Source organism: Chiloscyllium plagiosum, chromosome 22 (genome assembly GCF_004010195.1).
Source record: "Chiloscyllium plagiosum isolate BGI_BamShark_2017 chromosome 22, ASM401019v2, whole genome shotgun sequence".
Classification (NCBI taxonomy): domain Eukaryota; kingdom Metazoa; phylum Chordata; class Chondrichthyes; order Orectolobiformes; family Hemiscylliidae; genus Chiloscyllium; species Chiloscyllium plagiosum.
This window is the reverse complement of record NC_057731.1, coordinates 52,175,812-52,200,445: the sequence shown is the minus strand read 5'-3', so window position 1 is coordinate 52,200,445 and position 24,634 is coordinate 52,175,812. Positions and strand designations below refer to the sequence as shown.

Below are 24,634 nucleotides of genomic sequence, written 5' to 3'. Positions count from 1 at the left end.
TAGTTATCACTTTAACTCAATCTGGCAATAGTGACAAATATAAGTGTTGATGCAAGCCATGTTTATCTTTTTTGGTCTAGCTATAATTAAGCAGAATTTGCAGTGGTAAAATCCTTGGTTAGGTCGGTAAAGATATATTTGAAAACACACCATGTGTAGTTCCCTTTCAATGCAGAATCTGTCACCGAAAATGACAAAGCTAAAGATGTCAAAAATGTCGCTGCTTTCATTTTGAGGGTATATGGAATGTATCATATTGACAGGGAAATATTTTGAATCCGTTTTTATTTTAGAATTAACTGTAATGTAAAATTGACCAGATAGTAAATTAAATATTACATTTCAGTTTTTCAAGTGTAAAAATTAATATTCAATTTTTGATCACCTATACTTGAAGAATTTTAACCCAATATGTCAGTGTGTTAATAAAAATGAGGTCTTGGCAGTATGCACTACAGCAAGTTTTGGAATCCTGAAAATGCAGTAACTATTGAACCATAATTTTGACAGCCAAATGATGTGTCATGGAGATGTCTGGGGACATAAAAACAAAGAAAATTGCAGCAAAGGAACAGGCCCATCAGCCCTCCAAGCCTGCGCTGGTCCAGACCCTCTATCTAAACCTGTCGCCTATTTTCTAAGGATCTGTATCCCTCTGCTCTCTGCCCACTCCCTGTCTAGATACATCTTAAATGACGCTATCCTGCCTGCTTCTACCACCTCCGCTGCAACGCGTTCCAGGCACCCAACACTTTCTGCGTAAAGAACTTTCCGTGCATATCTCTCTCAAACTTTGCCCCTCTCACCTTGAACTCGTGACCCCTAGTAATTGAGTCCTCCACTCTATGGAAAAGCGCTTGCTATCTACCCTGTCTGTACACTTTTAAAAGGGAAAATGTGTGTTCTAGGCACCACAAATGACCTACTTGGAATACAGAGTCGACAAAAACAGGTTACAGCTATTGGAAGACAAAGTGCAAGCAACCAGAGGTGCCCTGGCTCTGTACTGGAGTTAAAGTCTTTCCATCGGATGGTGAATTATAGCTCGAGCAGGAATTTGTGGTCTTTTATTATTACAAATTAATATCCATAAAAGATATTGGTGGCGCTTCCTTACACCAAAGATGACCACCAAACCTTCCTTCTCTATCTCGGCATCAGGCAAAGCCCAAGAAGCAAATGCTTTTGAATGTTCCTCTCCTTTGGACCATCTGTGAGCCAACACTACCCTGTTACTGGACGGGGAGGCATCGCATGTCAGCACCAGATCTCACTTGGGGTCATAGTGTGCCAACACCTTAGATGATCACAGCTGCTTCTTCACTCTAAAGGCTACGTCTTGGCTGTGAGACCATTTCCAAGGTTGATCCTTTTTCAATAGCAAATACAAGGGTGCCAAGATGGAGGCCACATTACTAAAGATTTTGTGAAAATGCTGTTCATTCATGCTTCTGATTAAATTATTATTTTAATCTAGCTCATAACCAAATCAGTGTGTACATATGATGGTGCCATTTTGTAAAATGGCTACTCAAATTTGAGACAGGCCTAAATTTAAATTCATTGCAGCGTGCATTTGACAAAGTGCAGTGTAAGGATAAACTTTATCAAGCAATTTTATGAATTTTACACACTTGTACACTATTATTCAATTAAATCAATTGTAATTAAATGTTTGCTTTTCAAGATTGCAATAAATATGAGTCAGATTCTAGATATTAAGTATGGATATCTAAAATATACATTGCTTTACAGTGCAGGTGGCTCTTGGCTAATCACAGACATGCGAAGAGGAGAGACTATATTTGAAACTGACCCCCATCTGCAAGTAACTAATTACCTGTATCAATTATATTTTTCCTTTTTCTCAGATTTCACGCATTCCCAAAAATACTTTAGTTTGATCTGTAAGGTGTTAACTTCAGAATTAGTATACAATAAGCCTTCCACTTAAAGTGCAATTTCTTTTTAACTTGTAAGTAAGTCTTACTTATGACAATAATTATTCACAACAGAAAGAGTAACATTTCTTTCTTTAAATGGTAAATATGGATTATCGGTTTTGTTTTTGTTTTCACTTTTTGTTATCCTATGGCAGCAATTGCTCCACTGTCCACTCGTTCTGACCAAGTGCTCCCTATACTGGCACAGTTTTGCTGAAAATGTTGTGAGATATTCACAGGAACCAGGCAGTGTTCATCATCTTGTGATGCAATATGTTGGATCACAATGTCAATCTTTATTTTTATAATTTTAAGAAGTATTTAAATCAAATGATTCCCTGAGTTATTGCAAAGATATAATATTAAATGTTTTAGCGGTTCTTTCTTTAGACATTATATTCTGAAATACAATGCAAATGAGCATCATTTGGATAAAATGCTCACCACTTAGGAATTAGCACTTTTGAAGTACAATACACTAATATACAACAGATGTAATGTACAGACAATGATTTTTCAGGATCATTGCTTAATAATGAATCATCTTAATATAAAACACATTAAACTTTTTACAATTTCTGTAACAATAAAACAAATCATCTGACTGAAATTTAATTATTGTGATTCGTATAATCAGCATATTTTACTGCTTTTATTTTCCCCTCCAAAGGAAAGAGTAGACAAAGGCATAGAGACTGATGGTTCAAACCTGAGTGGTGTGAGTGCAAAATGTGCTTGGGTGGATCTAAGCCGCCCACCAGAAGACGAAGAAGATAGCAGGAGTATTTATCTTGAAATGCAACCTAGACGTTTGTCAGACAAAGGTAAACCTTGAATTTGCATGTGATTCTCTAATCAGAAGAAAGAGTAGAGCTCAAGTACACTTCTTGCAGCTGTCAGAGATTTCCTGCCATCTTACACCCTGCCACCATCTCCTTTTGAGCACTTCACACCACCATATCCTGGACACAACAAATGCATGTTGTGATCTCCATACCAATAGCTTCCCAATGCCTGTGCAAGTCGCCACAGTAGGACAAATCCCAAAGTCATTCGTTGACAGCTTGGCATCTCTTAAAAGATGACCAACACTAAGTCAGTACATGACAGAATTGTGTGGTTGCCGAACGGCCTCAAATCAAAATATCACAACCTCAAAATGTCACTTGGACATATAGCCTGGATGGTTCGGCACAGAACTTTCATAATTGTCCAACTTTAATGTGTGTGTATAGACCTCTGCAGCACAACTTTGAAAGGCAGTACCAACTAAAACATCTGATTTCATGTTTCATTGAAGACTAGGAAATGTAAGCTTAAACGGTCTATCAACTGAGATAAAGTAATCAAAATTAACAGTCAAGAATGCTGCAATAATATTTGCATCTTTAGCATTTTGGAAGTTGAGAGCAATAGTTAATGGAGAGGAGCTGTGTTGTTAAGCAGCTTAGTTCACTGCATTGGAGATTTGTACAGTGATTCCAGCAGTGGTTTGATTGTAGATTCAGGACATGCATCAACAAGTTGAACCTGTTCAATGTTTTTACTCTTTCCCCTCGCCAAGACAGAATAGAAGCGTAGTGTTTCTAATTTCAGCCTGAATACTTCTCTCTCAAAACCATTAATCAATTCCTTGAAATTCTTATTCAAAGAACTGAGATGTATCATACCCTATCAGATTGTCTACACACAATAATCTTGTGTGCAGGATTGGATAAAACAATGATTAGAAACTAATAATCTCTTCCTACTGAGGATTTCTGATGACTGCTTGAAGCAGGATCCTTTTCTAATTTCAGATACAGAGCAGATCAGAGAGGTCTTGCGTAGGGGTCTTGAGATGAACACCAAGCCAATCTTGCCACCAATCAGTTCCCAGAAACCACAACAACAGAATGGAATGAACCATGATCGAGCATCGTAAGATTCTTTTTTACAGTTTATACTTTAAATGATGAATTTTGCATGAGTTTTTGAGTTTAGGTGGGGAGGGAATGTACTGCATTGTTAAAATTGTTGAAACCTCCCATTTGACATTCCTCAATCCTAATTCTGCTTAGTTTTTTTTTCAAAGGCTTTATCCTTAAACAAATGGTTTTGAAATTGATTTTATAGTGTAATACGTACTGTTGACAAAATTTAGCAAAAGCCTAGTTATATCTTAGGTGATAAGATGGCTCAAGCTAGTTTCATGGTAGATTAGAAGGAACAAATTGTCTTCTAAACAAAAGAAAACACAAAGGAAAGCAAATATAAATTCCCTTTTAAAACCATTCGATTTCCTTTTGTCATGTTATGTACTATCTGGGTGTGTACTTCATAATAACCTCATTTCTCGTAAGAGGGTAGTGCACTCATTTCAGTTAACACATAATGCTGTGTTATAAAAGGGCTATGTGCTGTCAGAGACAGCTGGGAATCAGATGTTAGAATGATTTTAAGTTGAAGCAGTTTTCCACAGGCTTCCATTTCCAGCTGTGATAATATCAGATGAAGGATTCAACACAAAAAAATCTGCATTAAGGCTGCTTCCCCCCAGCAGCATTTAAATGATAAAATAGAACAAAGTATAACTGAAAAGCTCCAGTTAACATTGTGGTAAAAAGAATTGTGCCCCTCACACAGAGTAACTTTTATGAAGAAATTATTTTCAGAAGTAACTTGCAACGTCACTTTTTCAATGAAGCACAATAGATATTTTACAATGGAACGATTAATGTGTTGTTAGCTCAACTGCTCTATGTTATCCAGTGCATGATTTTAAGGCACTTTTAAATTTTGGGTGTTGTCTACCTCAAAGGGCTGTGGAAGATGAATCATTGAGTATGTTCAAGACAGAGATCAATAGGTTTCTAGATACTTATGAGATTAAAGGATATGTGAATAGTGCAGGAATATTGAGGTAGATGATCAGCAACAATCTAGAATGGTAAAGCAGGCTCAAGGGAATGAACTGCTTATTCCTCCTCCTATGTTTCTCAAATATGAGACATATTTTCTGTTCCCTTTGTAGCAAGGTGTGAATTTAATAAGATATATTTGCTAAATTGAAACAAAACATGTTAGAGAAACACAAGCCAGAATATCTGAAAGATTAGCTAATGTTAAGCTGTGATTTCATCTGAACTTGTGCTATTTCCAGTTCTGGTGAGGCCTGTTGTACTCTTCTAGCTTCTAAATTTCTCGTTTTTGCAAGCAACTTGGACAAAATGCTTCTCTGGAGGAAAGGGAGTAAAAATTGCCAATTATTCCTGGGCACCAGCCACTTCTTATTACATTATCAGCTCCAACTTGTTTGGTCTGAACCTGAATTTATACTCTTAAAAGGAGTCTGTTCAGAATGCTTCAGTTTTCTTTAGTGTTATTTCAGTGTTGGTACTTAAAGCACGAGTGATTCAATCTATGGTCATGTGGTGTTAAGCATATTATTGGATTAATTTCTACCTAAGCCTCGTTCCACTGTTAGTTAATGGATTAAACTATGTGGACAAAAAGTTTTATTGTTGCAAAGGGTGTTATTTATTTAGTTGTATGCCTATTAGTGTCTGGGCCATGCTTCCAATCTAGCCTTAATTTACATTTTGTACATTGACCTCCACACAGATGTTCCAAAGCATTTCAAAGCCCAGAGCATTTTGAACAGTTGTATTGCATGGCAACAGGGCAGCTACTCTTTCCTCAGCAAAGTTCTACAAATAACCTGAGAGTTTTGGGATAGGATTTGGGCAAGAGAGTTTTAGATGAAATGGTGTGCAAGGGGTGGAAAATGAAAGGCTAGCCAGAAGAAGATTGGGGATAATTGACTCTGGCAGTGACAAAGGCATGGATAAGGGTTTCACAGCAGTTGAGGTGCTTGCAGAATCTGGTATGGTGCAGATTGAAGTTGATGGATTTTCTGATGGAAAGGCTGTATATTTGGAATCTTTGCTCCCAGGAGAATAGGATGCCCATGATGCAAATAGCCTCATTCAACCTGGATGTTAGCAGTGGAGGAGGATAGAATTCATGGCCTTTATGGGGTAAACTGGGCATATTCCTAACTATTATTTTAAATGTTTAGTTGAAGGGGCTTGTGGCCCATCCAAGATTAAATGTTGGACAGTCTGACAACACAAAGCCAATTAAGTAATAGAAGGAGATTGTGGACTGATGGAGTTGGGCTTTTGTCAGCATACATATAGAAGATAGCCCTAAGGACATCCTCTAACTCTAATTATATTGTAGTAGACCTCCTTGACCTGTAGACTAATGAAATAAAACACCTTCATATTTATGCAGCACTTTTTGTCATTCCATGACATCCTTGTACACTTTTCACCAAACACATTTGAAGTGGAGTCACTACTGTAATGTAGGAGACAGTGGTTGATTAATAAAGTGTAGTGTACAAAGTTCCAGAACAATAAGGCTAGATATTGGCCAGTTAATCAGTTTTGATTATGTTGATTGAGGGATAAACTTGTGCTTGGACCCTGTGAGAACTCATCTGCTCTTCCTCGCATATAATATCGGATCTTTTCTATGCCATTGAAAGAGCAGATGAGGTTTAATTTTAAAGTGCCATCTAACGAACACTGGACTTGTACCTCTGAAGTTTTACTTCAGTTAAGAATGCTACAACACAGTCAAGGCTGACTCTTTAAGTGGCACAGTTTCATTTAATGCCTTTCTCCTGTTGGATTTGAAGTGTTAGATGGGAGCCATAGGAGGGTAAAGAGAAAATATACACTGGGAATGGGTAAGGATTTCATTGGATCAAGGGCATCAAAGCTGAAGGTGAGAGAATAGAATATGTGTCAGTAACAATTTGTCATGATTAAAGAAGAACCAAATGCCAGACAATTGGATCTTTAAAAATGCAATTGCATTGAGTGGAAATTGTGTTTTTCCAGGGAACATAAAAGCAAGTGAGATTAGAAAGGAATAGTTGGATGTTTAATCCATGCTCAGAGACAAGAGTGTGTGATTGCATGTGAGGCTGTAGTGGAGATTCAGACATTGCAATGGCAGAACCTCTGCTCTTGCAATTGTCCAGTAGGTTTGAAGTTCTTGCAGCTTGTGTGTACAAGCAAAACTAATCAGCAAATTGACCACTGTGAAGCAAAGGTCCTTTCAAGTTGGGATAATTAAATTGGAGTGTATTAGTAATAGGGGAATCATAGTTAAGGGAATAAATGTGATTTTCTTAGTCCATGAGAGTACCTGTGTTGCTTGCCTGATGTCAGGGATGAGAGCAGCTTCTTGGAAGCTGGAGATGAAATTGGAATGGGAGCAGAAGGATCCAATTGTTATTGGCCACATAGGTACCAGCATTGTAGGTAGGACTGATAAAGCGGTTTATCTAAGGGAGTATGAACAATTCAGAATTTAAGACAAGTAATTTCTGCATTACTACCTGAGTCACAAGCGAATAGATGTGGATAAATAAGATCAGAGAATCAAATGTGTGACTGAGAGGTTGATGTGGGATAAGAGAACTTTCATTCATGGGGTACTAGCTAAGTACAGGAAAATGAGAGAGCTGTACGAGCCTATAGAGAGGGAACAATGAGCTTTTGAAGCTGTCAGTTTTAGTAGTAGCAATTTCATTTTAATTTATTCAGTATTTTACCATTTATACAATGAATTCATTACTTTATTCTGTAATCCATGATGGTGCTGGAAGTGGTGACATTATTTGCTTTTCGCTGTACTGAGGTACCAGTGGCATTATTAAATAAATCTAAATCATTTGGTGGCATTCACATGAGCTATGCTGAGATCAGTGCCCTGGTGAATTGTGTAATTTAGGTTGCAGAGAGAGTTTTAAACTAGCTAGTTGGTGAAGAAGGATTCACGATACGGGGACATTCACAAAGTTAAAGGGAAAGGACAAGGCAACAGTGTTGGGTACTTATAACCAGCATGTGACAGCATGTGCGTATGTGTGCACTACAGCATGAGGTCAGAGCAGGTAAAAAGAATTAAAGGCTCTTTTTTCTGAATGGTTGCAGCATTCCTAATGAAGTAGATCAATTGATAGCACAAATGGAAGTTAATGAGTGTGATGTAATAGCCATTACAGGCATATGATTGTAATGTGACCAAGAGACCTTGGGGCTGTCTTCACGGCATTCAGTGATCTGGTTATTTAAAATTATGCATGATTTTTAAGATAAATGAGGAGAAAGAAATCTTAAGTGAAAGTTTAAGAATCTTTTCAATGCTGTACCAGAAACTGCATTTCATCAGCTAGATGTAATAGCTTTAAAAAATTCAGTAGATAAATACTTGGAAAATAGAAAATTAAAGAGAATGTCAACTGACCCCCTGAATATGTGATCAGTATGCATGTGAAAAGTGTGCAGTATCCCTTCCAGTACTGCCAGTGACTTCATTCTGCCTTGTTCCATCATATTTAACATGCTTATTTTAGCATTGCCATGTATTTTACTGGCAGGGTACTTCGCAAAGTGCGTATGTGCAGAAGTTTTACATGCGCAATGTGAACCTTTTTAGGGCTATCAGGCAACACTGCAAAAGGCTGGATAGTGGAACTGAGTTGACCTGAAAATAGGTTAGCATGAGCCACAGACCACAAAGAAGCTCACCCTGCATGCAGTGGGTCTGCCACAAAAGTCCCACTCTTGGGATCCACTGACTAATCTGCAGCAATTCTAGCCATACCAGCATGCTGCAAGCTCAGTATTGGACACAACCAGTACAGTAGACAGGACCATTAACTGGACAATGTGGATCTTGGAGTGTGGTAAATCCTGGTTTGGGGTTGGTGAGGGTTTAGGTTGTCCAATTAGACCAGTGGACAGGAAGATGGCTAGAGCCTTCAATAGGCTGTGTTTTACATAAGCCCATCCAGAAAACACTTTGGACTCTTAAATATTTACATGCACTATATAAATGGAAGTTCTGGCTGGATTGTTGTTGCATGTTCTACCTATAATTTTGCTATCTTGTTGCTATGTTCTTTAAGATAGAGGGCTGTAAGGAGAACATGTTTGATAAAGGTCATAATTCAAGAGAGAAACTTCAAGGGATATGGGGAGAGAGTGGGAAAATGGCATTGAGGTAGAAAATCAGCCACGATCATTTTGAATGGGAGAGTTAGTTTGATGTCCAAATGGCCTACTCCTGCTCCTATTTTCTATTTCAAAGGTATGGATCAGTCCTTATTTCTCTTGTGAGCTCCTCTAGTGGCTGCAAAGTGGCATTAGCCAAAAGCTGGTCACAGATACTTGTACTTTAATACTTTTTTCCATGAGAAACTTTCTACAACAATTATTCTGAAAAGTATAAATGGAAGTTTAAGGAATAACAAAAGATAGCATAGTATTCTATTTTGAATGTGATATGCCACTCAAACATTAAATTCCAAATAGATTTTTTTTTATAGGTACATACTTAAAGTTAAGTACTTGCCTTACCATGATAGCCTTTTAGAATCAGCTACACCTAGCTGCGTTTGAGTCACCATGTCCACTTTGTTCACATTTTAAAGCAAGGGTCAGAGAATGATGCTGAAAGTTGAAGTTATTAAACTTTTCTGCTGATGAGAAACTTGTAATCCTTGAATCAGATATCCTTTGGCGTTGACTATATAAATTAGGGGTAATTGCGTAACTCAAATTAATTGTCCAAGAAAGGAGACATTTATCCCATTATTTTGTACAGAGTAGAGTTCTAGATCTTGATGTGTCAGCTTGCTATGGTGTTCCATGTCCATATTCACTCACTCAGGCTAATGAAACTGTCGAACTATCAAAAGGTGTGTGTTCCAGAACACTTAATATGTTTTGAATGGGGAAACTGTCTTGAGAAACCAATAGGAATTGGAGAAATGTGCACTTAACAATGAATAAGTGTAGCTGTGGGTAAGTTGATGTGTGATTATTGTGTAACAAAAGAAAATACTTGTTGAAAAATCAATGCAATAATTGATAATTTGATCTTGAAATGGCTTGAAGTAATTTATCATTTTTAAATTTGCCTCAACTTGAGTATCTCTTAAGACCCAATAATTATTATTATCCATGTTGACTAACTTGTCCAGCTGAAAGTAGTTAAAAGGTAGCTCTCAGAACAAATCTTATATTGGTATGTTTTGTCAACAAAGTTGTGGTTCTCTGGAGATTGAGATCAGATATTTTAATGGGACTAATCAAATTAATTCTTTATATAAGCTGTCCTTTTAAATGGCCTTGTTTTCATAAGCCTTTCTTAGTTCAATTTTACTTGAGAGACTTTTATTGTTTTCCAAAAACATGCTGGAAATGGCTTTTCTCAGAAGATAAGCTTAATATTTGAGGAATGAATATTTTCATTATTGTTCTCTTTAGATGATTTAACTTTTCTACAATCTAAGTTTTTAAGAAACATCTGCTGTTACATTTTCCAATTATTTGTCACTCAACCATATTGGAATTTCAGATTGAGTTGTTTCCTTAAATAAAGCAAAATGCTGGAAAAACAAAGTGTTAGAGAAACTCAGCAGGTTTGGCAGCTTCTGTAGAGAGAAACAGGTTAACATTTTGACTGCTGTGACCACCTCTACAGATGCTGCCAGACCTGCTGAATTTCTCCAGCACTTTGTTTCAAGATTGTTTCCTTGATGTCTTCAGACATGTATGCTCCCTGGTTTACTAATTTACTGGTCTTAGATGTCACGACTTGCCACCCAAGTAGATTATCTTGGCTGATTTTCAAATAAGTTAAGAAAGCAGAAATCTGAGATCTCTGTTCAGCTCGGAAAAATGACATTAAATTACAAAGAGATTTAACAAAATAACTGCTGTGAAGTGAGAAGTTATTTCATTTTTTTCATTTTGTATTAATTATTACTGAATATTTTGCTCCTTTCATTGCAATTTGATTGTCAGTGAATTTCAAAGGTGTGCTTTGATTATAAATGTTTCTCCTGATAATGCAACATATTAAATAGGTATAAAGTGTTCTCATTTGGCTCTTTGAATTTACTGCTTTAAACTTCTTCCGTGTTATCAGCTTTGCTATTAAATTACTAAAATTTATCATGAATATGACCATTGTCTGAACTTAAATTTGAGTGTAGTTATTTAGTATGAGGCACTCACACTTTATTAGGGCAAATATCTGCGGCGCAACACGTGAGTTAGAATGGTATTTTTCTAAAATTAATCTAATGGTACAATGAATTATAAAATAATTTTGACATCAAAATGCACAACAGCACAATTTTGTAATTTTCTCTAATTTAAGGTTGCCAAGATTGATCTTGCCTCCCAAATGGACATGGTGGAATAATTATTTTGCTGGACAGAGGCCTGTACTACTGATTCAGATGTGGATTGAAATCCGACCTTGATAGTTTTCAGGATTTTAATTCAGTTTAAAAATTATGACACATTGTTATGGAAATCAAACTGGTTCACTAATTCTGTCAAAACCTAATCCCTTTACATGGTCTGACCTCAAGTCCACACCAACTGGGCTGATTCCTGGTTGCTCTCGAAAGTGCCAGTTCTACAAGGACAATTTAAGATGCCACAACATGTATTTTGCCAGCGATGACTTGGAGAACCTGAAAGTGACGGTGCTTCCATGTATCAGCTCCTTTTGCCATCCTAGGTAGTAGGGTCTATCAAAGGAGCCTTTGAGTTGTTGCAATGCTTGCAGTAGATGGTACACACTGCTGCCACTGTGTGTCTATGTGGAGGGTCAATGTATTGAAGGTGTTGGATGGGGTGGCAGTCAGGTAGCTTGCTTTTTTCTGGGTGGTATTGAGTTTCTTGAATGTTGTTGGAATCGCATCCATTCAGACAAGTGAAGAATATTCATCACTCATTTGACTCGTGCCTTGTAGAAGATGGACAGGGTGTGAGGAGTTAGGGGCTGAGCTACATCCCATATATTCCCAGCCTCTGATCTGCTCTTATACTCAGTATAGCTCATTTGGTTTAGTTCCGGTCAATGGTAGCTTCCAGCATGTTGATAATGGGTGATTCAGTGTTGGTAGAGTGGCATGAATATTCTTCGCCACTTCTCAGCCCAAGTCTGGATGTTGTTCGTGTCTTGTTATTTTTAGACTTAGACTGTTTCAGTATCTGAAGAGCCATAATGTTGCTGAAAGTTATGCAATCATCAGTGAACATACTGAATTACAAGCCTCGGTCTTGAACCCAACCTGAAATACTCTACAGTGATGTCCTATGGTTGAGGTAATTCACCTCTGTTATGGACCTGCCAGACCCCCTCAAAATATTTTAAGAAGGTAGCCTAGAACCTAATTTTTCTTATTTTTAAGGCAACTGTAAAGTGCTTTGTTCCAGGGGCAGTGTGACTTGTCAAGCTACTCGACCTAAACAAAACCACAATTTATTTAACACTATAGTTAAAATGCAGACAAAAGAAAGAAAAACTTAGAATAACTTAACTCTGTTGGAAAACTTAACCGAATAATAGCTCTAGTAACTATTACTAATTAACTGATACAGTATAGTAACATCCCATAAACACACCCGAGGACAAAAAGGCAAATTCATAAAATTAGATTTGTATCACCAGTATCTCAGCAGCAGAGAGAAACTCCAGCTTCTAGCTGTAACCAAGGGAGAGAAAAGATAGCTTCTACTGCTTCAAGCCCAGAACAGCAACTGCTTAAAGCTAAACCTGAAAAGAAAAAAAAATTAGAAAGACTAGTCTGTGAGAGCTGGTCACACTCAGTCAGGCTGTGTGTATTGTTCCAACTTTAAAAAAAACTCTCAAAGCCTCTTCCACTCATATTCTCTTTAAAAAGAAACAGGACAAAGGACAAAACCTCTTAAAGCCACATCATCGTCAGACCTCCAATAACCACAAAAATCTACCCCTTTGTGCTAGGTATGACTTCAACAATGGGGAGTTTTCCCTTGATTTCCATTGACTTCAGCTTTACTATGGCTGTTATACTGTGACATTGTACAGTGAGCACAATGCCACCTTCTGTCAAATACTGCCTTGATGGCGCAAGGCCTGTCATCTTCACTTCCATTCTATAATTAAGATATTTTGTCCACATTTGAATGAAGCTTGTAATTAAATTTGGATTTAACTACCCCGACAGAACCTAAACTGTACATTTTGTTGTTGAGTAAGTGCTGCAAGGTAGCACCGATTTCCCCTTCCATTATTTTACTGATGATCAATAGTAAACTGATGAGGTGGTATTCGGCCAGGTTGGATTAGTTCTGCTTTATTGTAGACTGGGCATGCCTTCGCAAATTTCTACTTTGCCAAGTAGATGCCAATATTGTAACTATGCAATATATGGAACAGTTTGGTAGAAACTTGGCTAGTTCTAAAGAACAGGACCTCAGTACAATTAATGGAATGTTGTCAGGGCCAGTAGCCTTTGCAGTGTCTAGCACCTTCAGCATCTCATCATTTCACTTGGAGCAAATTGAATTGATTGAAGGCTGGCACCTGAAGGAGGCAGAGATGGATCATCCGCTGCACATTTCTAACAAAGGTGGTTGTAAATGCATCAGTTTTGTCTTATGCCCTGATGTGCTGTACTCCCCCATTGTTGAGGACAGAGCTATTTGTGGACTTCTTGCTCCAGTGAGCTATTTACTTATACATCATCACTCACACACCTGGATGTGGCAACACTATGTAGCTAAGATATGATCCATTGGTTGTGGGATAACATTCTGTTTGGCATGCAAGTATTCCTGTGTTGCAGTTTTACCGGGTTGATACTTTTAAGAATGTCCAGTGCTGCTCCTGACATACCCTCCTATACTCATTGACCCAGGGTTGATACTATTATCATCAAGTTAGGGCAGAGTGAGGGATGAGTTGAAAATGTGTTGCTAGAAAAGCGCAGCAGGTCAGGCAGCATCCATGGAGCAGGAGAATCGACGTTTCGGGCATGAGCCCTTCCTCAGGAATGTACCAGTTCATGAGGTTGCAAATTGCGCTTAAGTATAATTCTCTTGGAGCTGATGGCACACAATGCCTCATGGCTGGTCAGTTTTGAGTGGTTAGATTTGTTCCAAATCCCATTTAGCATCGTGGCCATGTCATGCACCTTGGCAGAGGTTATCCTCAATGTGAAAATGGAACTTTGTATCTACGAGGATTGTGCTGTGGTTACTCCTCCTGATATTGTCATGGAAAAATGCATCTGTAGCAGTTAAATTCAACAAGAAAGTTTTTCCTGTTATTGGTTCTCCAGAAATCCACAAACTCAGCCTAGTAGACTTTGGACTGTGCTAACTCAGTCAGTAATGGTGCTCCTGAACCATTCTTGAAGTCCCCAACTGGAATAATTTCTGTGCTCTTGCCACCTTCAGTGCGTGCTCCAAATTGTATTTGTCATGAAACAGAACAGATTCATCAGCCAAGGAAGAGGCGATAGGGTGGTAATCAACATGTTTGATCTAATGTTACAAGACTTCATTGGGTCTGAAGTCAATGTTGGGGGCACAGGGGCAACTCCTCTCCTTTGTGTCTGTATTCTGTTGCCACCTCTGGTGGGATAGGACATATCCAGAAATTGTGATTGTATCTGGGAGTTTGTAAGGTACAATTCCACGAGAATGACCAAATCAGGCTGTTGCTTTTCTTGTTTGTGGGATGGTGCTCCCAATTCCTTTACGAGCTCGCAGGTCAAAGTAAGGAGGACTTGCAGGTTTGATAGGGTCTTGTGTACCATTATTATTTCTAGACCCATGGTCAAAACCAGGTCATCTGTCTGGTTTGATTCCTTTTATCAGAGTTTGTAATAGTTAGATAAAACTAATTGGCTTACTAGGTTATTTCAGAGTCAATCATGTTGCTGTGGATCTGGAATGACGTGGGCTAGATGACTGGATGGTAATGGCAGATTATCATTCTCTGAAGTGAAACAGATGTGTTTTTGTGTCAATTGACTCCTGGTCACCATTAGGCTAGTTTTTGATTCTCGATCTATTAATTGTATTTATACTTCTGGTTCTGCCATGATAGGATTTGAATCAATGTTCCCAATAAGCCAGGTTTTGGATTATTACTCAAGTAGATATAAAATACTATGGATGTTGAAAATCCAAAACAAAATACTGGCAAAACTTCTGTGGAATGAGAAATAATTTTTACAATTTGAGTTCAATGTGGTTTATCAAATCCATATTGGACGCAATATTAGCTTTGTTTCTCTCCCTGCAGGTGCTACCAGATCTGCTGAGTTTCTCCAGCATTTTCTGCTTTCATCTCTGGCTTACCAGTCCAGTGACAGTTCCACTATGCTGCTGCTTCTCCTCTTGTTTTCCTTATAGGAGATAACATAACAGATTGAACTTGTCTAATCAAAGTAATGAACTGAAGTTCCTCAGCCTGGAACTATTTTTGTGAATCGTTCTTGCACTGTCCCTAATAGTTTCACGTCTTTCCTAAAATGTGGCATTCAGACTAGGGACACTACTCCATTTGAGGTTGAATCACTGTTTCATGCATGTTTAACATAACTTGCATGAACTTGTGCTCTATTCCTTTATTAGCAAGTCGGGGATTGCTGAATGGTTTATTGACAGTTTTTTCAACCTGTTCTACTACCTTCAATGACTTATGTCGATATCTTAATCAATCAATTCTGATATATTATGACACATGTCTAGGGCAAGATTGTTGAACCCAGACCTTTCTGGCCCATGAGTTAGGAACATTTACACTGTGCCATATAAGTCCTTTCAGTAGCTTGTGTACATATGCACCCTGGTCCTTTTGCGCCTATAACCCTTAAAAACCCATTATTTTACATTGTCTCTCTCTGCCTTCTTTCTACCTGCATTATGTTATCTGCTACTTGTTTGCCCACTCCAGCAACTTGTGTATGCCTTTTTGAAGTTCTGCACTATTCTCTCTGCACAATGCTTCCAAATTTGTTTTATCTGCAAATTTGTTTCTTGTAAACACAAGTCTAGTTCATTAATATACATCAGGAAGATGGGGGATGACTGTGGTATTGTGACTGGGAATTAATCATGTATTCAAACATGAAATGTCGGTGTTGTGTAACTATTGGCACATGTCTATTATAATGATTTAAGATTATGCTGCATTCAGTTTGCCTGTACCCATGTTGATAGTTCCAATGTAGCACTTCTCATTTTCATACTATATTAAACTATAAAGATAATCACTAAACTATGCAGAATTTTGAAAGGATGGGGATGTCGGTGTGTGTGGTTCCGGTTATATGGATTGTTTCTGAATGCAGTTTATTGGGAATGAGATTGAGAATATGTTAAAGAATTTATTTAAAAAATCGTGGGGAAATAAATTTGATATGTGCTGAAGGTGGGGTGCTTCTGAAATCTGTGAAAGTACATAACTCTCAATTCCCCTAAAAGCTTTTTGATATCCTAATGACCCCAATTAACCCCCAGTGGAATGAGACTTTCTCCCACAAATTGTTCTTAAATGTTGAAGTACAGCAGTCTATGTGCTTAATGATGTCTTGGATTTACCACAGACTCTCAGCACTTCATTTTAACAGCTCTGTAAAGTAAATATTGCAGTGCATGTATCATGATTTTTTTTCACTTCTTTTCTTCATTTTCTCCAGGATTTAAGGCTGTCTAAATTCGAATAATATTAAGAACAAATGTAGGAAATATTTTAATCACTGATAATGCTTTGGCACTAAAATCTATAGATCAGTGTCAAGTTGAAAATACCACATTAGAGCGGTCTCATATCAAACATTAATTTTGTCTGTATATCTGAGTAGATTTGTTTTTAAATTATGATTGTGATACTTTTGGTACAAATCTACCCATAATTTCTCCATAGACTAGTGCAATCAGTGGGCCATTTCCAGAGCAAGCAAACTGAAAGGTAAGAATATAATGCACAGTTCATCTTACCCCTTCCCAGTGTCTATGGGTTTGTGAAGCCCAAATTGTACTTCTATATTTAAAAAATCCTGTCTCTTCTGACTAAATCCTAGATAAAAATAATCCAAAAGTGAAGTTTCCCATTTTGTAGCATACATGTATATTCATGTAAGAGTTCAGCATTACTAAGCAAAGAGCATATTTAAATGTAGTGTTTTTACATTTTTTTATAGATTATAATTATTACCAATGCAGTTGAATTAGAATGACGAAAACATGCACTACAGTTGATAAGTTAACACAATGAATTTGCTTCTAGTTTTGTCACAGTCATTATTTCATTGGTTTTGTTTGAGAAATTAGAATGCTTGTAGTGCCAGAGTGCACAGTCTAAATGCAATTTGTCAAATGACAACTTCTCTGAAATAATTTGGATTGATTTTTCATGATATTATAGTGGCTATTTATTCATGACTCTGGAGTACTTTGGTATTGTACTTATATTTGAAGTTTACTTGTCTATTTAGGTTAGGAATGCAAACCGTTTCAAAAGAAATTTCTGCCATGGTGTATTTTTTTTCGCATTGTAATGGAAAGCGAGAATTAATACTCTGAGCTGGAAGTAAAAGAAAATAGTTATAAGACTTTTTACAGTTTTAACTCCTTTGTGTTGAATTTGTTAGTACACAATTAGACTGCTGCAAGATACCCTCAAAAGAAAATTAGATTTTCAGTGGAGTCAAACAGGCTGAGAATATCGTCATTTGATTCTTGGTTTGCAGTGAATAAGCTAATAAATCATTGTAAGAATAGAATGCTGCACCTCACTGTAGTCTCCATGGTTTAGAATGCCTCACTTGTACTACTACAGGGTTAATGCATTGGAAAATCAAGTGATGCTATGCCCTCAGTAGCAAATAACCTGCAACATTCCAACTGCTTCCATGTATAAAAATGTAATGACTTGGATAAAGTGGAATTGGAGAGAAGATAAACATTCTTCACTGATCTTAATTGAATTATGCCCTGTGCCTGCTTTTATTTATATTTTTATCATAAGTGTACACGAAGATGAGTATTGTATCCTCAATTTCCACATATATCTGTATGAGGAGAAATTGGAATTTCAAGCTCACGGCACAAGCTCTAGTGGCATAGATCAATTTGGAATCATAGGCTTATACAGCATGAAGAGAAGCTTTTATGTTCATATTAGTGCCATCCGGTTTATTAGAGCTATCATAGAACAATACAGTGCAGAACACGCTCTTCGGCCCTCGGTGTTGTGCTGACCTGTGAACTAATCTAAGCCCATCCCTTTACACTATCCCATCATCATCCATGTGCTTATCTAAGGATTGTTTAAATATCCCTAATGTGGCTGAGTTAACTATATTGACAGGCGGGGCATTCCACGCCGTTACCACTCACTGATTAAAGAACCTGCCTCTCACATCTGTCTTAAATCTATCACCCCTCAATTTGCAGCTATGTCCCCTCGTACAAGCCATCATCCGAGGAAAAAGACTCTCGCTGTCCACCTTAACTAATTCTCTGATCATCTTGTATGTCTCTATTAAATCCACTCTTTGCCTTCTTCTCTCCAATGAGAACAGACCCAAATTCCTCAGCCTTTCCTTATAATGCCTTCCCTCCAGACCTGGCAACATCCTGGTAAATCTCCTCTCCACTTTTTCCATTGCTTCCACATCCTTCCTGTAATGAGGCGACCAGAATTGTACTCAATATTCCAAGTGAAGCCGCACTAAGGCTTTGTACAGTTGCAGCATGATGTCACTGCTCCAGAACTTAACCCTCTACAGTTCAAACCTAACATACCATATGCCGCCTTAACAGTACTATCAACCTGTATGGCAACTTTCAGGGATCTATGTACATGGACACCAAGATCCCTCTGCACATCCACACTACCAAGAATCTTTCCATTAGCCCAGTATTCTGCTTTCCTGTTATTCTTCCCAAAGTGAATCACCTCACATTTATCTGCATTGAACTCCATTTGTCACCTCCCGGCCTAATTCTGCACCATTCTTCCACACTGTCCACCACTCCACCCACTTTAGTGTCATCTGCAAACTTACTAACTCATCCACCTATGCCTGCGTCCAAGTCATTTATAAAACTGACAAACAGCAGTGGTCCCACAAGTAACTGGACTCCAGGCTCAAGATTTTCCATCAACCACCACACTCTGCCTTCTTACAGAAAGCCAGTTTCTAATCCAAACTGCTAAATCACCCTCAATCCTATGGCTCTGCATTTTCTCCAAAAGCCTACCATGTGGAAAACCTTATCAAAGGCTTTACTAAGTCCCATGTACACCATGTCAACTGCCCAACCCTCATCCACATGCTTGGACACCTTCTCAAAAAACTCAATGAGGTTCAAGAGACATGACTTGCCCTTGACTAAACCATGTTGACTATCTCCAATCAAATTTTTGCTTGCTAGATGACTATAAAGCATATCTCTTCTAATCCTTTCCAAAATTTTTCCTTCAACAGACGTAAGGCTCACTGGTCTATAATTACGTGGATCATCTCCACTGCCCTTCTTGAACAAGGACACAATATTTGCAATCCTCCAGTCCTCTGGTACTAAACCTGTAGACAATAACGACTCAAAACTCAAGGTCAAAGGCTCTGCTACCTTCTCCCTAGCTTCCCAGAGAATCCTCTGATAAACCCCATCCGGTCCAGAGGAGCTATCTACTTTCACACCTTCTAGACTTGATAACACCACCTCCTTACTAACCTCAGACCTTTCTAGTCTAATAGCCCGTATCTCAGTCTTCTCCTCTGCAATATTCTCCTTTTTCCTGAGTGAAAACAGATGAGAAATATTTGTTTAGTGCCTCTCCGATCTCCACAGGGTCCATACACAACTTCCCACTTCTGTCTTTGACTCGCCCTATTCCTACTCTAGTCATCCTTTTATTCCTCACATACCTATAAAAAGCTATAGGATTCTCCTTTATTCTACCTGCTAAAGATTGCTCATGCCCTCTCCTTGCTCTTCTTAACTCTCTCTTTAAATCCTTCCTAGCTAATCTGTAACTCTCCACCACCTGATCTGAACTATCTCATCTCAATGTCTCATAAGCCTCCCTCTTCCACTTAACAAGAGATACAATTTCTTTAGTAAACCACAGTTCCCTTACCTTACCACTTCCTCCCTGCCTGACAGGGACATATCTATTAAGGACACGCAATATCTATTCCTTAAACCAGCTCCATATTTCGATTGTCCCCAGCCCTTGCATTTTGCTACCCCGTTTTATGCCTCATACGTCTTGCCTAATCGCATTATAATTGCCCTTCCCCCATCTATAACTCTTGCCCTGTGTCATGTGCCTATCCCTTTGCATCGCTAAACTGAACGTAATCGAATTATGGTCACTGTCTCCAAAGTGCCCACCCAAATCAAACACCTGGCAAAGTATAAGATCCAGTGTGGCCACCCCTCTTGTCGGCCCTTTGATATACTGTGTCAGGAAACCTTCCTGCACACGGACAAAAACTGATCCATCTGATGTACTAGAGCTATAGCATTTCCAGTCAAAGTTGGGAAAGTTAAAGTCCCCCATAATGACCACCCTGTTCCTTTCACTCCTACCCAAAATCATTTTGCCAATCCTCTCCTTGACATCCCTGGAATTTTGCAGAGACATATAAAAATCTCCCAGCAATGTGACCTCTCCTGTTTCTAACCTCAGCCCATACCACCTCAGTGGCCAAGTCCTCGTCAAAAGTTCTTTCAGCCACCGTTATACTGTCCTTGACTAATAAAGCCACACCTTCCCCTCTTTTACCACTTTCCCTGATCTTAATGAAAAATCTAATCCCTGGAACCTGCAACATCTATTCCTGACCCTGCTCTATCCATGTCTCCAAAATGGTCACAACATCAAAGGCCCAGGTACCTATCCATGCTGCAAGCTCACCTATCTTATTCAAGATACTCCTGACGTTGAAGTAGACACACTTCAAACCAGCTTGCTGTCTGCCAGCACACTCCTGTGATCATGAAATTCTGTCCATGTCCTCCCTACGCTCATCCTCCTGTGCATTGGAACTACACCACACGTTCACATCCCCCTGCTGAGCTAGTTTAAATCCACCTGAATAGCACTAGCAAATTTCCCACCCAGGATATTAGTACCCATCTGGTTCAAGTGAAGACCGTTCTTTTTATAGAGGTCCCACCTTCCCCAGTATGAGCCTCAATTATCCATATACCTGAAACTCTCCCTCCTGCACTATCCCTGCAGCCACGTGTTCAGCTGATATCTCTCCCAGTTCCTCGCCTCGCTATCATGTGGCACAAGTAACAAGCCAGTGATGATAACTCTGTTCTATCTGACGAATCCCAATACCTGTTCCTTCTTGTCCTTGCAAGATCTTGTTTGCATTTGGAAATTATCTAATTCCCTGAATTTTACAGTTTCTACTGAGCTTTTAGGCAGTTCATTCCAGATCACAAGTTGTTGTACAAAGAAAAGTTTCATGCTGCCTCTGGTTTTTTTGCCAATCACCTTAATTCAGTCTGTCCTTTAGAAACCAAACCTTCGTCTGCAGAAACGCATCTCTATCAAAGTCTGCTTTTAATTTTCTGTCCTTTCATGAGAATAACCTCAAATTACCCACATATCTGAAGTTCTTTATCCCTTGTACCATTCTTGTAAATGTCTCCTATTTCGTTTCTAAGACATTTGTTTATGAACCATCAATTCTTATTCTTATGAACCATCAATTATAATTCTTTATAAAGCATAAACAGTTCTGAAGAAGAGTCATACCGAACGGTATCATTCTGTTTCTCTTTCCTCATGCTACCAGACCTGCTGAGTTTCTCCACCACTTTTTTTTTAATAAAGCATGATGTCCAGAATTGAACACACTACTCCACCTGAAGCACAACCTCTGTTTTATAAAGGTTTAGTATAAACTTATTGTTTTAGATTATTGTTTGACTACTGAGAGCTGTATCCAAATACCTCCAGTTAATGCTTTTGGCTTATTCTGTTCCCTTTGGCTGGATATGGGATGGCTCAAATGGTATTTTATATTATTGGTTTGCATTGAAGCATTTTTATGTGATGTCCAGTTTCTCTTTTGTACACCAGATTTCCATCTCAACGTGGTTAGTTACCAAAAGATATAAAAATGTGATTTTCATTGCTGTTTGCTTTCCAATGCGGCATATAGTCTATGCTTCATTTTTCTTTCTTTCTTATATTTTCGGTCACTAAGATGCTTGAAGTGAGGTTTTAAAAAAAAGTCTAATTTAGACCTGAAAGTTTACTGGGTCGATAAAATGTGGAGCTGGAAAAAGCACAGCAGTTCAAGCAGCACCAAAAGAGCAGGGGAGTCCATGTTTCAGGCAGGACCCTTCATCAGGACTGAGGAGAGGGAAGGGGGCTGAGAACTAAATAGAGGGAGGTAGGGTAGGGCTGGGGGAAAGGTGCATCGGATGGCAATAGGTGAACGCAGAAGGAGGTGAATTTGATTGGTCAGTGGGAAGGGTGGAGCAGATAAGTGGGAAGGAAGATGGACACATTGGTCAGGGTGGACAGGGGGGTCCTCAACATAGAAGTCACCAGCTTCCAAATCTCCCCATCCCCCCACCTCTTCCCAGGTCCAACCCTCCCTCTCCATTCTGCCCCCTTGACCTGACCTAACCTAGTCTGTCCATTTTCCTTCCCACCGATCAATCCCATTCACCTCCTGCATGCATCCTACCTTTTCTCCCAGCCCCACTCCCCTCCCTCTATTTATTTCTCAGCAACCCCCCTCAACCTCAGCCAGCCCTGATGAAGGGTCCTGCATGAATCGTCGACTTTCCTGCTCTTCTGATGCTGCTTGACCTGCTGTGCTTTTTCCAGCTTCACATTTTATCAGCCCTGATAGTTGACTTGAAATCCTTGATAAAAGGGTAAAAGGTGGTCATTGCCCAGTAAAAGTTTAATTACTTTTTATTTGGTGGCGTAGTGGTTAGCACTGCTGCTTCACAGTGCTAGGGACCCGGGTTCGATTCCAAACCTCGGGTGACTGTCTGTCTGTGTGGAGTTTGCACATTCTCCCCGTGTCAGCGTGGATTTCCTCCGGGTACTCTGGTTTCCTCCCACAGTCCAAAGATGTGCAGGCTAGGTGAATTGGCCAAGCTAAATTGCCCTTAGTGTTCAGAGATGTGAGGTCAGTTGCATTAGTCAGGGGTAAATATAGGATAATAGGGGAGGGGAATGGGTCTGGGTGGGTTACTGTCTGGTGGGTGGGTGTGGACTTGCTGGGCTGAAGGGCCTGTTTCCAACTGCAGGGATTCTAAGATATTGTATACTCATCAACAACTATCCCCACTTCTAATCTTATGATGGATGGAAGACCATTGATGAAGCATCTGAAGGTGTTTGGGCGTACACACTAACGTGAGGAACTCTTGCAGTGACCTGAAGTTGAGATGATTTACATCCAGAAGCCACCAGCTGTCGTCCTTTGTGCTCAGTTTGATTCCAACAGTGGAAAGTTCTCGCCCGATCCTCATTGCCTTCAATTTTGTCTGGACTCTTTGTCAGACTTGATCAAGTACTACTTTGATGCCAAGGGCAGTCAGTCTTACCTCACAACCAGAATTCAGCTCTTTCGTCCATAGAAATGTATGAATTAATAAAAGAACATCCCAATCCAGCCCCTCAAGCTTCATCTGCCATTCAATAAAATCATGGCTCATTTAATTATAATCTCAACGCTTCATTGCTGCCTATACCCTTCTAACCTTTCTGCCCCTTCCTTAACAAGAATTTCTCTATCTCTGCCTTAAAAATATTCAAGGGTTCTGCTTCAACCACCTTCTCAGGAAGAACGTTCCAATGAAACATGAGCCTCATAGAATTTCTTTTGCCTCAGCTGTTTTAAATGAGCGTCTCCTGAGTTTTAAATATTGAGCCCAACTCTAGTTTTTCCCACAAGAGGAAACATCCTCTCTACATCTACTGTCAAGATCCCTCAGGATCTTTAAACAAAAACAGAATTTGCTCAAAGCTCAGTAGGTCTGGCAACGTTTGTGGAGAGAAATCAAAGTTAACATTTTTCAACCAAGTTGCTTCTTACTTTTCTAAACTCCGGTGGATACAAGCCTAGTCTTTCCTAATAAGACAAGTCACCCATTCCAGCTATTAGTTCAATAAATCTTCAAAATGCCCCTCCAATGCATTTGCATACTTCCTTTAAATAAAATCATCATTGACCAAAAACTATGCAGTGTATTCAGTCTCATCAGTGTCCTGTATAACTGAAGCATAACCTCTTTTACTATTTTATTCAATCCACCTTGCAATAAGTAATAACATGTTATTAGATTTCCTATTGATATCCTGTTCCTGCATGCTAGCCTTTTATGATTAATGAATGAGGGCACCAAAATTCTTCTGTATCTTATAGCACTGCAATATCTCACCATTCAGTAGTATACTTCTATTTATTCTTCCTGTCAAAATGGACCATTTCACATGTTCCCATGTTATGCTCCATTTTCCAGTTCAATACCCACTTAGACAACGTATATTTGTCTTTTTGGCAGTCCCTTATCATCTGCGTCATTTATATAAATTAAAAAGTTAATGTCCTAGCACCAACCCCTCTGGCATACCACTCATCGCAACTTATCAACCTGAAAGAAGACTCCTATAAACTCTCTGCTTTCTGATATCCGGGTAATCTTCTATCCATGACAATATTACCTCCTGCATCATGAGGTTTTACTTTGCACAATGACCTTTTGTTGTGTCACCTTACTGAATCTGAATTAGTCCACGTGACCTCATAGAAGAACTCTCAACAAATT

General features: G+C 38.9%; 1 protein-coding gene across 3 annotated transcripts in view; it reads left to right on the top strand.

Annotated features, from left to right (window-relative positions):
• sufu (suppressor of fused homolog (Drosophila)) overlaps positions 1 to 24,634 on the top strand; it is a 131,754-nt gene that overhangs the window by 74,111 nt on the left and 33,009 nt on the right. For 2 of the 3 annotated variants that reach the window (XR_006314995.1, XM_043713060.1), the window contains exons 6-9: positions 1,756 to 1,828; positions 2,614 to 2,767; positions 3,743 to 3,863; positions 16,731 to 16,775. Coding sequence is in view for 2 of the 3 variants with exons in the window: in XM_043713060.1 (XP_043568995.1) it covers positions 1,756 to 1,828; positions 2,614 to 2,767; positions 3,743 to 3,863; positions 16,731 to 16,775 (393 nt within the window). In the remaining variant the exon portion in view is untranslated. The remainder of the gene's footprint in view (positions 1 to 1,755; positions 1,829 to 2,613; positions 2,768 to 3,742; positions 3,864 to 16,730; positions 16,776 to 24,634) is intronic. The other variant, XM_043713061.1, reaches the window with a different exon arrangement.